Here is a 13,910-nt window from a genome sequence, read left to right on the forward strand (position 1 = left end):
TTGACGAAAAATTAAATATATTTTTTTTACAAAATCACTGGTTTTCGTTTTATTAGTAATTTAATCAATATGAGGGTAAATAATGAATTATCAAATGGAGCCTGGAGAAATTAATTAATTTCTCCGTTAATAATTAACCGATTTAATTAAATTTTTAGGAGGTTAAAAAGCATTAAATTCTAAACAAAAAAGTTTAAATATTTTTTTTTAAAGAATCATTGGTTTTTACTTTATTAGTAATTTAATCAATGGAAGGGTAAACAATGAGTTATCAAATAGGGCCTGGACTAATTTAACAAATTCTCCGTTAATAATTGACCAATTTAATTAAATTTTTAGGAGGTTAAAAAGCATTTAATTCTAAACAAAAAAGTTTAAATAATTTTTTTTAAAGAATCACTATTTTTTACTATATTAGTACTTTAATAAATGAAAGGGTAAACAATGAATTATCAAGCGGAGCCTGGACGAATTTAACAATTTTTCCGTTAATTATTGAGCAATTTAATTAGACTTTAAGGAGGTTAAAAAGCATTAAATAACTGATAAAAAAGTTAATAATAACATTTTTATAGAATTACTGCTTTTCGCGTTCTTAGTAACTTAATTAAAGGGAGGCTTAACAATGAATTATCGAGTGAGGCCTGGACAAATGTGTTCATATCTCCCTTAATTATTGACTAATTTAATTAAATTTTGGAAAGGTTAAAAAACATTTAAATCTTGGCAAAAAAGATAATATAAAAATTCTTTACAGCTTTACTAGTTTACAGTTTATTAATAATTTAATCAACAGAAAGCTAAATAACTAATTATCAAGTAAGACTTGGACAATTTTAGTTATTTGCCCGTTAATTAATGACCGATTTAATTAAAGTTTTAGAACGTTAAAAAAGATTGAATTCTTAACAAAAAAGTTAATAAAAAAATTAGTTAATTAATTTACGAGAATCAGTTATTTAATCAACGAGAGGCTAAACAATAAATTTAATAAATGGGACCTGCACAAATTTAGTTATCTCTTCGCTAATAATTGACCGATTTAATTACATTTTTTAGGATGTCATAAAGCATTTAATTCTTGACAAAAAAGTTAATATAAAAATGGTTACAAATTTAATGGTTTTCACTTTATTATTAATTTAATCGTTGGAAGGTCAAGCAATGAATGATCACGAGGGACCTGAATAAATTTATTAATTTTTCCGTTTATTAATTAGCGATTTAATTAAATTTTTAGGAGGTTAAAGAGGGTTAAATTCTTGATAAAAAAGTTAATATAAAAATTGTTACAAATTTAACGGTTTTCATTTAATTAATAATTTAATCAATGGGAGGCTAAACCATAAATTATTAAATGAGACCTGGACGAATTTAACAATTTTTCTGTTAATAATTAAGCAATTTAATTAAATTTTTAAAGTATTAAATTTACGATTAAAAAATATAAAACTTTAGTACTAGTTTTTCCTTTATCAGTTATTTAATCAACGAGAGGCTAAACAATAAATTTATTAAATGGGACCTGAACAAATTTAGTTATCTCTTCGCTAATAATTAACCGATTTAATTAAATTTTTAGGATGTCATAAAGCATTTAATTCTTGACAAAAAAGTTAATATAAAAATGGTTACAAATTTAATCGTTTTCACTTTATTAATAATTTAATCGTTGGGAGGTCAAGCAATGAATTATCACGAGGGACCTGAATAAATTTAGTAATTTTTCCGTTCATTAATTAGCGATTTAATTAAATTTTTAGGAGGTTAAAGAGGGTTAAATTCTTGATAAAAAAGTTAATATAAAAATTGTTACAAATTTAACGGTTTTCATTTAATTAATAATTTAATCAATGGGAGGCTAAACCATAAATTATTAAATGAGACCTGGACGAATTTAACAATTTTTCTGTTAATAATTAAGCAATTTAATTAAATTTTTAAAGTATTAAATTTACGATTAAAAAATATAAAACTTTAGTACTAGTTTTTCCTTTATCAGTTATTTAATCAACGAGAGGCTAAACAATAAATTTATTAAATGGGACCTGAACAAATTTAGTTATCTCTTCGCTAATAATTAACCGATTTAATTAAATTTTTAGGATGTCATAAAGCATTTAATTCTTGACAAAAAAGTTAATATAAAAATGGTTACAAATTTAATCGTTTTCACTTTATTAATAATTTAATCGTTGGGAGGTCAAGCAATGAATTATCACGAGGGACCTGAATAAATTTAGTAATTTTTCCGTTCATTAATTAGCGATTTAATTAAATTTTTGGGGAGGTTAAAGAGGGTTAAATTCTTAACAAAAAAGTTAATATAAAATTTGTTACAAATTTAACGGTTTTCATTTAATTAATAATTTAATCAATGGGAGGCTAAACCATAAATTATTAAATGAGACCTGGATGAATTTAACAAATTTTCCGTTAATAACTAGCATTAAATTCACGATTAAAAAAATATAAAACTTTAGTAGGTACTGGTTTTTTCTTTATTAGTTATTTAATCAAACAAAACATTTATAAAGTGGGACCTGGACAAATTTAGTCATTTCTCCGTTAATAATTCACCAATTTAATTAAATTTTTGGAAATGTTGGAAAGCATTTAATTATTATCAAAAAAGATAATATCAATTTTATTAATGAACTACCAGCTATCAAGTTATTAATAATTTATTAAACGAATGCCTAAATAATTTAGTAAATTAAGAGGTGGGACCTAAACAAATTTCATAATATCTCTGTTAATTATGGACCGATTTAATTGAAATTTTTAGCACGTTAAAGCCCATTTATTTTTTCATAAATTAAAGACGACATTTAGACAAATGCGTTCTCTAACTCCAACTCATCCAACAAGAAACCTTCTTGGGAAGGAACCTTTGAACTGGATTTACCCACCCCAACCACCTCATTAAAGCCCCAAATTATCACCCTGTATATGCGTTTGTGCACAGTAACGGTCCGTAATCGCGCCTCTCAATCATTTTAAAATCGATCAAAGTTCAACGTTCACCTTGAACTACGCCGATTCCGAACTATCAGACTTCACCCTGCCGGCATGAAACCCCATCAAGATTAAACGCAAACAAGAATAAGTTAACTTTATTATGTGGGGGGCGGCTTATTATCACAATACTGCGCTAATGATTTGCGTGATAATTAACCCCCACCTCCCTTAAACCTCTATGGAGGACAATAAGGAAAAAATTATGTGTGGCATACTTACTCTCTGGTGGTGGTTTCTTGTTACCCTGCCTCTGACATAGAAACACGATCATGATGATGATGATCAGCAAAATGACCGCACCTACGGCTCCCACGATGACCATCAGCATCGGAAAACTCTCTGCAATCAAGAAAAACCGGGTTTTAGTGATATTTGGCGTGAATGATCACACGTCAAGCGAACCAGATAACTCGCGCCCATTAATTGATAAGCGACGCATATTTTCCCTTAATTTCTTTTAATTCCTTAATGGGGGAAAGTGAGGGGGGGTTTATATTAAGTCCACGCCAGACCTTTAGGGTTCGCGTGAGTATTGTCGTAAAAATTAAAATAAATCCTGATACTGCAGTACGTATTTAATACTGCTGCATTTGGTTAATGCGAAGGGCACTTTATAAGATTGATTATTTGACGTTTCGTCTTTTAGTGACCCTAATTAAGTTTAAAAAAACGTAAATTGTCACAGGTTCTAGGGTGGGACGCTGATAAATTTAACGATATCTCATTTAATTATTGGCCGATTTGATTGAAAAGATATGGTGAGTAAAGGGAATTTAATTCTGTACAAGAAAGGTCATTATGAAAATTTTCAGAAAATTATTGGTTTTTGAGTTATAGGGTCTTTTGTCAAAGCATGCAATGCCAATAATGGTTATATGGTGGGATCTGAACAATTTAGACATATCTTCGTTAATTATTGACGGATTTAATTAAAATTTTAGGGAGGTTAAAGTGTTTTTGATTAGTGATAAAAAAGGTTAATATAAAAATTTTTACAGGGGTCCTGCTTTTGAGGTTATAAGCAATTTTAACCAATAAGAGCGTCAAGAGTCAATTAATTGATGGGCCTTGGACAAATTTAAGAATAACTTTAATAAATATTTACTGATTTAATTAAATTTTTTGGCAAATTAAAGACAATTCAATGGTCGCAACTATCCAGTAAGCCGATGTTTCGTTTCTTAGTCTCCATCATCAATCCTAATTCACTTTATAGATGTTATACCTACCACCTTATTGACAAATCAATCTATTTGCCGTCCCTAAACTGATTGTTTTTCCATTAAATAACATTACATTAACCCGACGAACGTCCATTAGGACAATAATTGTGAATTTATTTTAAAATCCCCACTATTACGCATATTAAGGGAAGGTAAACACTTCGCAATCGATAAATTTGTTTGAATAAAACGGCGTTCGATTAAAAATGCTTCATTTACCTGGATTCGTATTTAAATTACAGTAATAATGGGAGCAAATATTTACATAAAAATTTGAATATGACGCCACTGGCCGACCTAACCTCAAACCCCCACAGCCAATAAGAACGCGGTATCAATGCGCGAGCGTCATTTGCGCAATTCTCTTCTTCATATTCTCCTATTCTGGAATCAATAGTTTTTCAATTTAACTGATTGCTTATTTCCAAGTAACACCATGAACGTTAGAGGATAATTAAATAAATAAATAAATAAATACATAAATCATTTCTCATAATGTCCGTTCGCATTAGGCGAACTCGGAAGTTATTTTATAACGTCCATCATCATTAAGAGGCTCGTTTGGCCCTGCCATATCCAGAATAGATCCAGGGAAAATCCCGAAAGCACTATTGGGTGGATTTCAAGGAATGTAATAGAAAAAGGCATGTCACCACTCGAAATCGGACATTTAAAAGATCTTAAATAATTAAATTTCCATTGGATACGAGTTGGGGTGAAAGGAGATCCAGGCCGTTATATATTCAGTGGTGGTTGATGAAACCCCAAAAGGGGCCGAGATTTATTTTTTTCTCACTTTTTTTAAAAGTTTTATTGCACCCGGACTACAACTAAACGATAAATAAAATATCAAGAATTTCGTCCATCTGCATATCGATTTTTCCCCTGTGCATGAATATTTTAACATGCTGGATTCCACCTGGATCTGGTGTAGTACAGTCCAGACAAAAAGGAATTTTTCAAGCAAGACCCAATGGTCTAAATAGAAGAAGAGAAGGAGAAGAGAAAAGCCTTTTAGATATGTATTTAGCAACTATTCTAGGCACTGGATACCTTGCTAAAATACAGCCCTCAATGCTCTTTATTTAGGGAGAAATTTATATATTTCAGCCCCTATTTGTCCTAAAAATATCAAACAAAGACTAGAATTAGTAAAATATTAAATAGAAATTATAGGCGTTATGGACCACCTTTAAGAAACACCCCTTTGGGACATAGTGCCTTATTTTTAATAAAATTGACCTATCAGCATTTATTTGTCTAAAAAATATAAAGAAGAAGAAGAACAAGAAGAGCAACAAAAAATCAGGATTCTACAAATTTCCAAGCAATTCAAGAACACTCTCGACGTTAAATAATAACGGCACTGTGGGCGGAGCTACTGATAAATTGCGCAAATAAGAATCGCGCAAGCCACTGTTAAGATAAACGATTATTTTGATTGGGTTGGAGCGATGTTTGTGGGTGGAGCCGCTGTATTTTTACCGCCAAATTCAAACTGATTGATCAAAAATTAGCTTTAATTGACTTACTCTGAGGCATCAAATTGATCTCGACCACGTCGCTCCCGTAAGGGTTGCTCACGCTGCAATTGTACATCCCGAAGTGTTTCTCCTCCGATTCCCTGATGATCAGCGTGGACTTGATCCCTTCCGGGAGCGGATCCTCCAGGATGGAATAGTCCTGATCGTGCAGATCCACCTCTTTTCCGTTAAATGTCCAGATCACGCGTTCGGGAGCCGGAATGGAGAAGGCGATACATTCCACCCGCACGTTGTCTCCCTCTATTCCGAATTGGGTCTTATGGGAGACTATAGACGGGGGGCCTGGAAGGAATAAAGCACCGTCATTATCCAGAAACTTAAGCAGGATAATAAAATATTTATTACACTGGCGGACTGTGTTATTATAGGCGGCTTGTCATTACGGTTTCGAGGGCTGACCGATAATTATCTTAATAAAGGGTTTTTCTAATTTTCCTGTTTTTGTTTTGTGGTTGTGTTACCTTTGAGATAGATGGCGGCCTCGGCCCCGATGTCCTGGAAACCTGGCACGTGTGCTTTACAGTAATAACGACCAGCGTTTGTCTGGTCCACCCGCACCGTGAGGTTGGTACTGGTGCTGATCTTGACGTCTTCATGGTACCAAGTGATGTCTGGTATTGGGTTCCCATCTACGTCACAAGATAGGACCACCGTGGCACCTAAAGTGGAATATAAGTGGTGGTTTTTCCTGAAACTGATTTTTGATTAATAACTTACCCAGGTCGGCCTGGACTGATCGTGGCTTAGTACGGAACTGAGGTCCGTCTGAAACAAACATCAAATAAATTTCAAATTTTCACTCGACGGTTTAAATTATCGTCACAATGGCTAATAAACCCTTGGGGCTGACCCATATTTTACATAAAAATTATTTATAAGGGGACAAAAAGTAATTGCGAATATGTTTTTGTTGCGGATACGCTTTGTGAACGGTCATTATTTGCCACAAAATGGTTTCCTTACGAATTATTGTGTTTTCCTTTTGTGGGCCGAACAAATGCCTAAAGGTTTACATACACCGCCAAGACGCGAGGTAGGAAAGTTCAGAAAATCTGTATTTTGTCTTATTTGGAGGACGTGGTTTAAAGGTAGAATGTGACTGTTGGACGAAGGGTTCTGAAACAGAGTTGAGTGCTATCAGTTCCCTTATTTTCCAAACTTTTGGAACAAGATAATTGAGGCTTTTTTTCAAGCAATTTATTGCCTTTTTTGTCCAAGGAAATTGGTTTATTCTCTCTCATTATTTTGATTCTCTCCAGAAAATTCTTGCTTTTCCAGGTAAACGACCTTATTTTTTTAGGCCATTAAGGCATTATTTATGTCCCTATTTCCAGGCAATATATTTTCCTATTTTTCTGGCAAACAGCGTGTTTTTTCCAGGAAATTGAGAGCAATATTAATTTAGTCATAGAAATTTATATTATTTTGACACTTTTGTGGTAGTTGATGTCATCATTCATCTATTCCAAGTACTGATGGTCATTTCCAATTTTTTTCAGGCAGTAGATCTAATTTCTGACTGGTCTTCAGGATTCTGATCAAGGATCTGGAAAATTTTCAAATTTCGTCAAATCAAGTCCAGAAAAACTGTAGTTTGTCTTATTTGGAGGACGTGGTTTAAAGGTAGAATGCAAATGCTGGACGAAGAGTTCAGAAACACACATGAAGGCTTTTAGTTCCTTTGTTTTCCAGGCTTTTGGAACAAGATAGTTAAGGCATTTTTTCAAAAAAATTATTTCTTTTCTTGTCCAAGGAAATTACTTTATTTTTCCTCAGTCATTTGCTGCCATTTTTCTATTTTCCAGGCAGTTGACATTATTTTGATTCTCTCCAGATAATTCTTGTTTTTCCAGGTAAACGACCTTAACTTTTCTAGGCCACCAAGGCATTCTTTATGCCCCTATTTCCAGACAATATATTTTCCTATTTTCCAGGCAAATATCGTGGTTTTTCCAGGGAATTGAGACCAATATTAATTTAGTCCAAATATTTTATGTTACTTTGACAATTTTGTGGTAGTTGATGTCATCATTCGTCTATTCCAAGTACCATCAGGTCATTTCCAATTTTTTTCAGGCAGCTGATCTCATTTCTGAGAAGTCTCCCTGATTCTGATTAAATGCCTGGAAAAATGTAAATTCCCTGGACTTTATTTCTGAAGTTGCCTCAGGATCCTGAAACCTTACAGCCGTATATATAAACCACTGTTAAGGCGTACATTCCAGCTTTTAATAATCCTGGAAAACCAACTGAAGGGTGTAGGACCCCCTTTACCCTTAATAACAGAGCAACTCAATGGCCGCATGCAAATTCACCACCCCGCGAACGGAAACTTAACTGTGGCGAAATTATCGTGGTCTATGGAAATTTACTTTTCATTTGTCCGCGCCGGCTTAACTACACCCGCCATAATGGAAACTTTCGGGTAATTTCCAGCATTCTGGATAAAACGGTGTCACGTAATAACAATAATTATAATAATGATAAAATTTAGTACTCACAACTTATGTCCAGGGTCTGGCTCTCCTCGCTCTTCCCCACCGCGTTGTGCACCTCGCACTTGATGATCGCGTCGTGGTGTTTCCTGGATACGTTATGGATCACCTGGAATAAACACCCTTGTCTTATTATAATAATTTAGTCGCGAATTCCGGGGTAATTTACCAGTTCCGTAGTGAAATCCCCTATGATCGGTTCGTCGTTCATAAACCATTTGTAAGAGACGGTGGGGGGGTTCGCGTCTGCTTTACATCCCAGACGGACCTCAGATCCTTCGGGAATCCGGCCGCTCTGGCTCATCCCGGAAATCACCGATACGGTCACCTTCGGTGCGTACTTGACCTGGAAAGGACGATTTTTAAATGGGTTGCCACAGTTCTTTTGTCCAGGCAGTTGTTCCAAACACTTGCGGTCATTTTTTAAGGAAGTTGACCTGATTTTTGAGAAGGAATGACCGCAAGTGCATGGAAGAAACAAATAATGAACTCGATTTCCTGGAAGAAAATCGTCATTTAAGTCAACAGCCTGAAACAAATCTAAAATGACGACTTTCTTCCAGGCAATCGAGGTCAACATTTGTTTCTTCCAAGCACTTGTGATCAGTTTCCATTTTTTAGGCAGATCGCCTCATTTTTGCAGAAAATAGGTTAACTGCCTGGAAGAAAATCGTTATTTTCAGGAAATTATGACCTCGACTGCTGAATTTAAGATTTTTAAGGCAACTGATCTCATTTTTGAAGTAGAAAATAGATAATGGCCTCAATTACCTAGAAGACAATTATCATTTTAAGTTTCGTCCAGGCAGTTGTAATAATGTTTTGATTCTTCCAAGAATTTGCAGGCATTTACATTTTTTCCAGGTAGTTAACCTTATTTCTAAGAGGAAAAATGGAAGAGACTGCAAGTTCGATTGCCTGAAAGAAAATCGTTATTTTAAGTAAACTGCCTGAAACAAACTTAAAATATCGATTTTTTTCTAGGCAATCGAGGTCATGATTTCTTTCTTCCAGGCATTTGCAGTCATGGTCCATTTTTTTCAGGCATTTGACCTCATTTCTGAAAGGAAATATGACAAATAACCACAAGTGCCTGGAAGAAACAGATGATGACCTTAACTGCCTGGAAGAAAATTGTCATTTTAAATTTCGTCCAGGCAGTTGTAATAATGTTTTGTTTCTTCAAAGAACTTGCAAGCATTTTAATTTTTTTGCAGGTAGTTAACCTCAACATGAAAAATGGAACAGACTGGAAGTTCTCGGAAGAACCGAATGATGACCTAGATTGCCTGAAAGAAAATCGTCATTTTAAGTTAACTGTCTGAAACAAACTTAAAATGTCGATTTTCTTCTAGGCAATCGAGGTCATGATTTCTTTCTCCCAGGCATTTGCAGCCATGGCCCATTTTTTTCAGGCATTTGGCCTCATTTCTGAGAGGAAATATGACAAATAACCACAAGTGCCTGGAAGAAAGAAATGATGACCTCAACTGCCTCGAAGAAAATTGTCATTTTAAGTTTTTTCCAGGCAGTTGAGGTCATTTTTCATTTTTTTCATGCCAATTGGCTTCATTTTCGAAGGGAAATATAAGAAATGACCGCAAGTCCCTGATAAAATTACATTAGACGTGGCAGCAATGCAGGTTATTTGTCTAGAGACAGTAAACTTGGGAAATATCGAACTTTTTCTGTAGTGGTGTCCAAGAACGAAGTTTCATCTTCAAGGTGAGGACTCACTTTAAAGTTCTAAACCTAGAAAACTGCCTGGACGATTTTTATGAAACAAACTTCATGATATTGAGAAAAGTATTTTGTGCAAATATTGTAGGAAGTGCAAATCAGTACAGGCAGTAACTTGGGAAATATGGAACTTTTTTTGCAGTGGTGCCCTAGAATGGAGTTTGATCTCTAAACTGATGACTCACTTTAAAGTCCAAAATCTAGAAAACTGCCTGGACGATTTTCATGAAACAAACTTCATAATATTGAGAAAAGTATTCTTGGCAAATATTGTAAGAAACTGGTGAGATAGGTTAACGTAATCCAGGGTTAAGTAAATTGTAAGTTTATCTCTAATTACTTTAGAGATCGTCCATCATAAAGAGTTTTCCAGCTTCACTCTGCTGACACTTTGCCGCAACAAAGAGCTCGAATTTCTTTTGTTTGGTCTACTTATGAACCACTCGAATCAAGAAAATTACGTTTACAAATTAACCGACTGCAGGAAAAAAAAATTAAATTATGGGGGGTAACAATAAACCGGGCATAAAAGGATCATCCCTCTTTTGCCGTGCGGTAATGTATCAATAATTTTATTAGACGGAATTCTTCTTTTATGTTACGACCAGGGTGAACCCATTCATTACAATTTTTCTCATTTTCTTCGGGGTGGGATGACGGGGGAACGAGGAAAGCACTTTGCACGGCCGCTTGGCGGCACGCTATTCGATGTTTCGTTATTTTCTGCCCTTTTCCAGCGAGCGGGGGTAATAAAGAGAATTATTTCCGAACGTAATAAAAATAAAATGACGTAATCCGATCAAATTGGTGTTAACAAAACGGTTTGTGATAGAGAAAGAATCATTCAGGGCGTGGATTTGTCAAGTTTACTGTCGCGAGTCGTACCACCACGACTTCCGGTGGGAGATGCGCAAGCAAACTTTATCAAAGTTGTCAAAAGTTACTGTCGCGAGCCAAACCAAGCCGACTTCCGTTGAGTGACATCTTTGGAGCAAAAACAAGGAACGCGCTGTTACCATTGAGGCACGTCACATTTACGAAATCCTAAGGCAGACTTAAGTTAAACTTGCATTCCATTTATCCCTCTAGTTTCTTGGCAGCTGACAGGACAATACGCCCAATCAATAATTTAATCCCGCATTAATCAGCTTAATCCCGGTTTGATGAGGTGCATTTTAATTGGACGGCAAGCGAGAGTTTGACATCATGATCGCGTTAAGAACTATAATGGAGTTTAATCCTCTTTAACGAGAGTTTAAGCGTGTTTGGAGGAAAAATTTGTGATGCGCTAATCCGAGTTTAACGCAGAAAAGAGCTGACCGCAGTTATGAAGATCGTAAACTGTCCCTAATGCAATTTGTCCTTAACGAAGAGTAATTAATCCCCAGTTGGTTAAACCGGGTCGGCAAAAATCCCGCCGTTTTGTCCCGGTCGCAGAACAAACTGTCCTTTATCTAGGAGGCCATTGTCCCATTATACCCCACCGATTCGTACATTTCGTAACCGGCGGTTTTTACGTCCTAAACCCACTCGGCAATGAATAACTTTTTATAACCGGCTTCGCCAAGGTCCTTTTATCCTGCGGCGAGTCCGGCGCAACTACTTCCTGTGTAATCCCGGACAATAACTCCGTCCCAGCGGGAGTTTGTCATCGCCGAGACAACTCCGTTATATGAAGTTGATTGTTTGACAAACTGCCGACTACCACTGAACTTTATTAAAAATCTGGACAAGCAAGTAAACCCTTCTGGCTCGCCACCACTGAGCTAGAAACTAATCCAGGCCCGCATCAAACGAAATTAAAAATTTACCGGCGTGTCGGAAGTTCGAGTTTAACGAGGGACTCCTCTACCACCCCCCTAACGATAAAATTTTCATAAGTTTCCCTCCCTTGTCTGGAAATAAATGAAAATTCAACTACTATAATAAAGTTTATGTAAATGGGGCTATTTAGGAATTAAGCCCCGTCGTGTTTATTCTAATTGTAAGATGTACAGAGAGAATTAACGTCCTAAAACTACTATCGCGGAAAGATCGCTATCGCGCATACTAAACCGGTTTACACTACCCCGGTTTAAAGGCGGGCTTAACCGTCCGATCGATTTTTTTAAAAGTTTTACGACGGTTTTAATAATAAACTTTAGTTTTTGCAATCGCCCGTGTAATTTTAGTGCTTTTCAAGCTCTAAAAGCCCTTTTTAAAATTTAAAACGCTTACAAGCAGCTATAAACTCGCCTTAATTGGCGCGCCGCTCGGTTTTGCCTCGGCGTACCTGCACATACACAGTTGTCACTTGCCATAGCCGTGACAGAAGGTCACTTGACTTAAGACAGTTAACAGAAACAGGAGGCACCTCACTATATTACTGTCTGAGTCATGACCCTTCAGCTGACCCATCAACTCTTTTTAAACTCGAATTAACTCGACTTAATAAGTTTTGCTCTAGCTGTACTTCATTATACATAGTTTTCACTTGTCGTAGCACTAACAGAAGTTGATTTATGACAGTTGACAGAAACAAGAGGCCAAAAAATCCGTTCTAGGTGTTGAAACCTTCTTAATTTCGTACGAAAACTGTAAATATTTACTCCATTTTTAGGTTATGATAAAATTTTCAACTACATATATTAAACCATTTCAGTTGGTTCAAGAGTGTCTGATATGACTTACTACAGTAACAAGGAGACCTGTAAACTCAGCTTAACTCGTCGGTTTTGCTACAGTATACCTACACCTACACCTACACTGTTGTCACTTGTCAAAGCATTAACAAATGTTCACTTGACTTATGACAGTTGACAAGCACAGGAGGCACCTTACAGCACACTGTCAACTGTCTTAAGTCAAACTAAGTTTGTAACCTTAAATAAAAATGAGATTTAATGGTTTTATATAAAATTTTCAATGTTTTGACACTTGGAATTATGTTTTTATATCAGCTCCTTGCTCGAGACATCGCCCTGAACAATTGAAGTCTTAAGATCTTCGAATTTCGTACGAATTTTTTTTAACTCGTCATGATTTATGACAGTATCAGGAGGCATAACCTGAGCAAACTCCTGGAACCTGCTTCCTTGACTTACGCCAGTAACAAGGAACTAGAGACCTTGACTTGACAGGTACGAGTTGACTTACCTCTAACTTTAACTTGGCACTTCGATGGGTTCTCTCTGCTGTATTCTGCGCCTGGCAAGTGAAGGTGGTGTTATGGTGCAGTTTTCTCGGTGTTAATTTCAGGATCGATTTGGCAACGTACCGGCGTTTATCCGGCAGTTCTTCCGCGATATATTCGCTGCCGTCTTTAAGGACGTTGCCTGAAATAACACAAAGATTAAAAAAAAAAAAAAACCTGGAAAGGGAACAACAAAAATCGCCATAAATCCCAAATACCATTTGCATACTTTCGGGGGAGATGTTTGCACAACAAAACTTCGGCGAGCAACATTTGTTAAGATTATTTGCGGAGGAGAATTTCATAATTCTCAACTTAAGAATGTAAATCATGTTTACGGGGAAGTTTTTGTTTTTCTCTCTTTTCAGCGCGCGCCCGCCGAATAATTATTCAAATTTAAGAGGCGCCATGAATAAGCCAGTTCTAATTATAATTGCACCTCCGATGGTAATTTATTATTTTTAATAGTTTTAGGCTGTTCTCCCGAAAACGGGTTAAAATAGTGCCTATTCCCACAACTCAAAACGGCCCTTTATGCCATGATCGCCTGGTTTGTTTGGGGTCCAAACAACATATGGGGGCGTCAATCTGACACATCGCGCGAGTATCGAATTAAGCCCGATTTACGAATCCCGGTCCATTAGGAACAAGTAAATAAATAAGCCGGTTGTCATTTGAACCATTCGAGCGCCCGCCGACGTCTCTTGTCAATATT

At 35.8% G+C, this 13,910-nt stretch overlaps 1 protein-coding gene across 2 annotated transcripts in view; it reads right to left on the minus strand.

The window, feature by feature from the left end:
- LOC126747501 (irregular chiasm C-roughest protein-like) overlaps nt 1–13,910 on the minus strand; it is a 135,156-nt gene that overhangs the window by 10,198 nt on the left and 111,048 nt on the right. For both annotated transcript variants that reach the window (XM_050456188.1, XM_050456187.1), the window contains 7 exons: nt 13,159–13,337; nt 8,453–8,629; nt 8,290–8,392; nt 6,506–6,553; nt 6,250–6,447; nt 5,777–6,070; nt 3,241–3,360 (listed from right to left, as the gene is read on the minus strand). In XM_050456188.1, coding sequence (XP_050312145.1) covers nt 3,241–3,360; nt 5,777–6,070; nt 6,250–6,447; nt 6,506–6,553; nt 8,290–8,392; nt 8,453–8,629; nt 13,159–13,337 — 1,119 coding nt within the window. The remainder of the gene's footprint in view (nt 1–3,240; nt 3,361–5,776; nt 6,071–6,249; nt 6,448–6,505; nt 6,554–8,289; nt 8,393–8,452; nt 8,630–13,158; nt 13,338–13,910) is intronic.

The sequence above is a fragment of the Anthonomus grandis genome, chromosome 19 (assembly GCF_022605725.1).
Source record: "Anthonomus grandis grandis chromosome 19, icAntGran1.3, whole genome shotgun sequence".
Classification (NCBI taxonomy): Eukaryota; Metazoa; Arthropoda; class Insecta; order Coleoptera; family Curculionidae; genus Anthonomus; species Anthonomus grandis.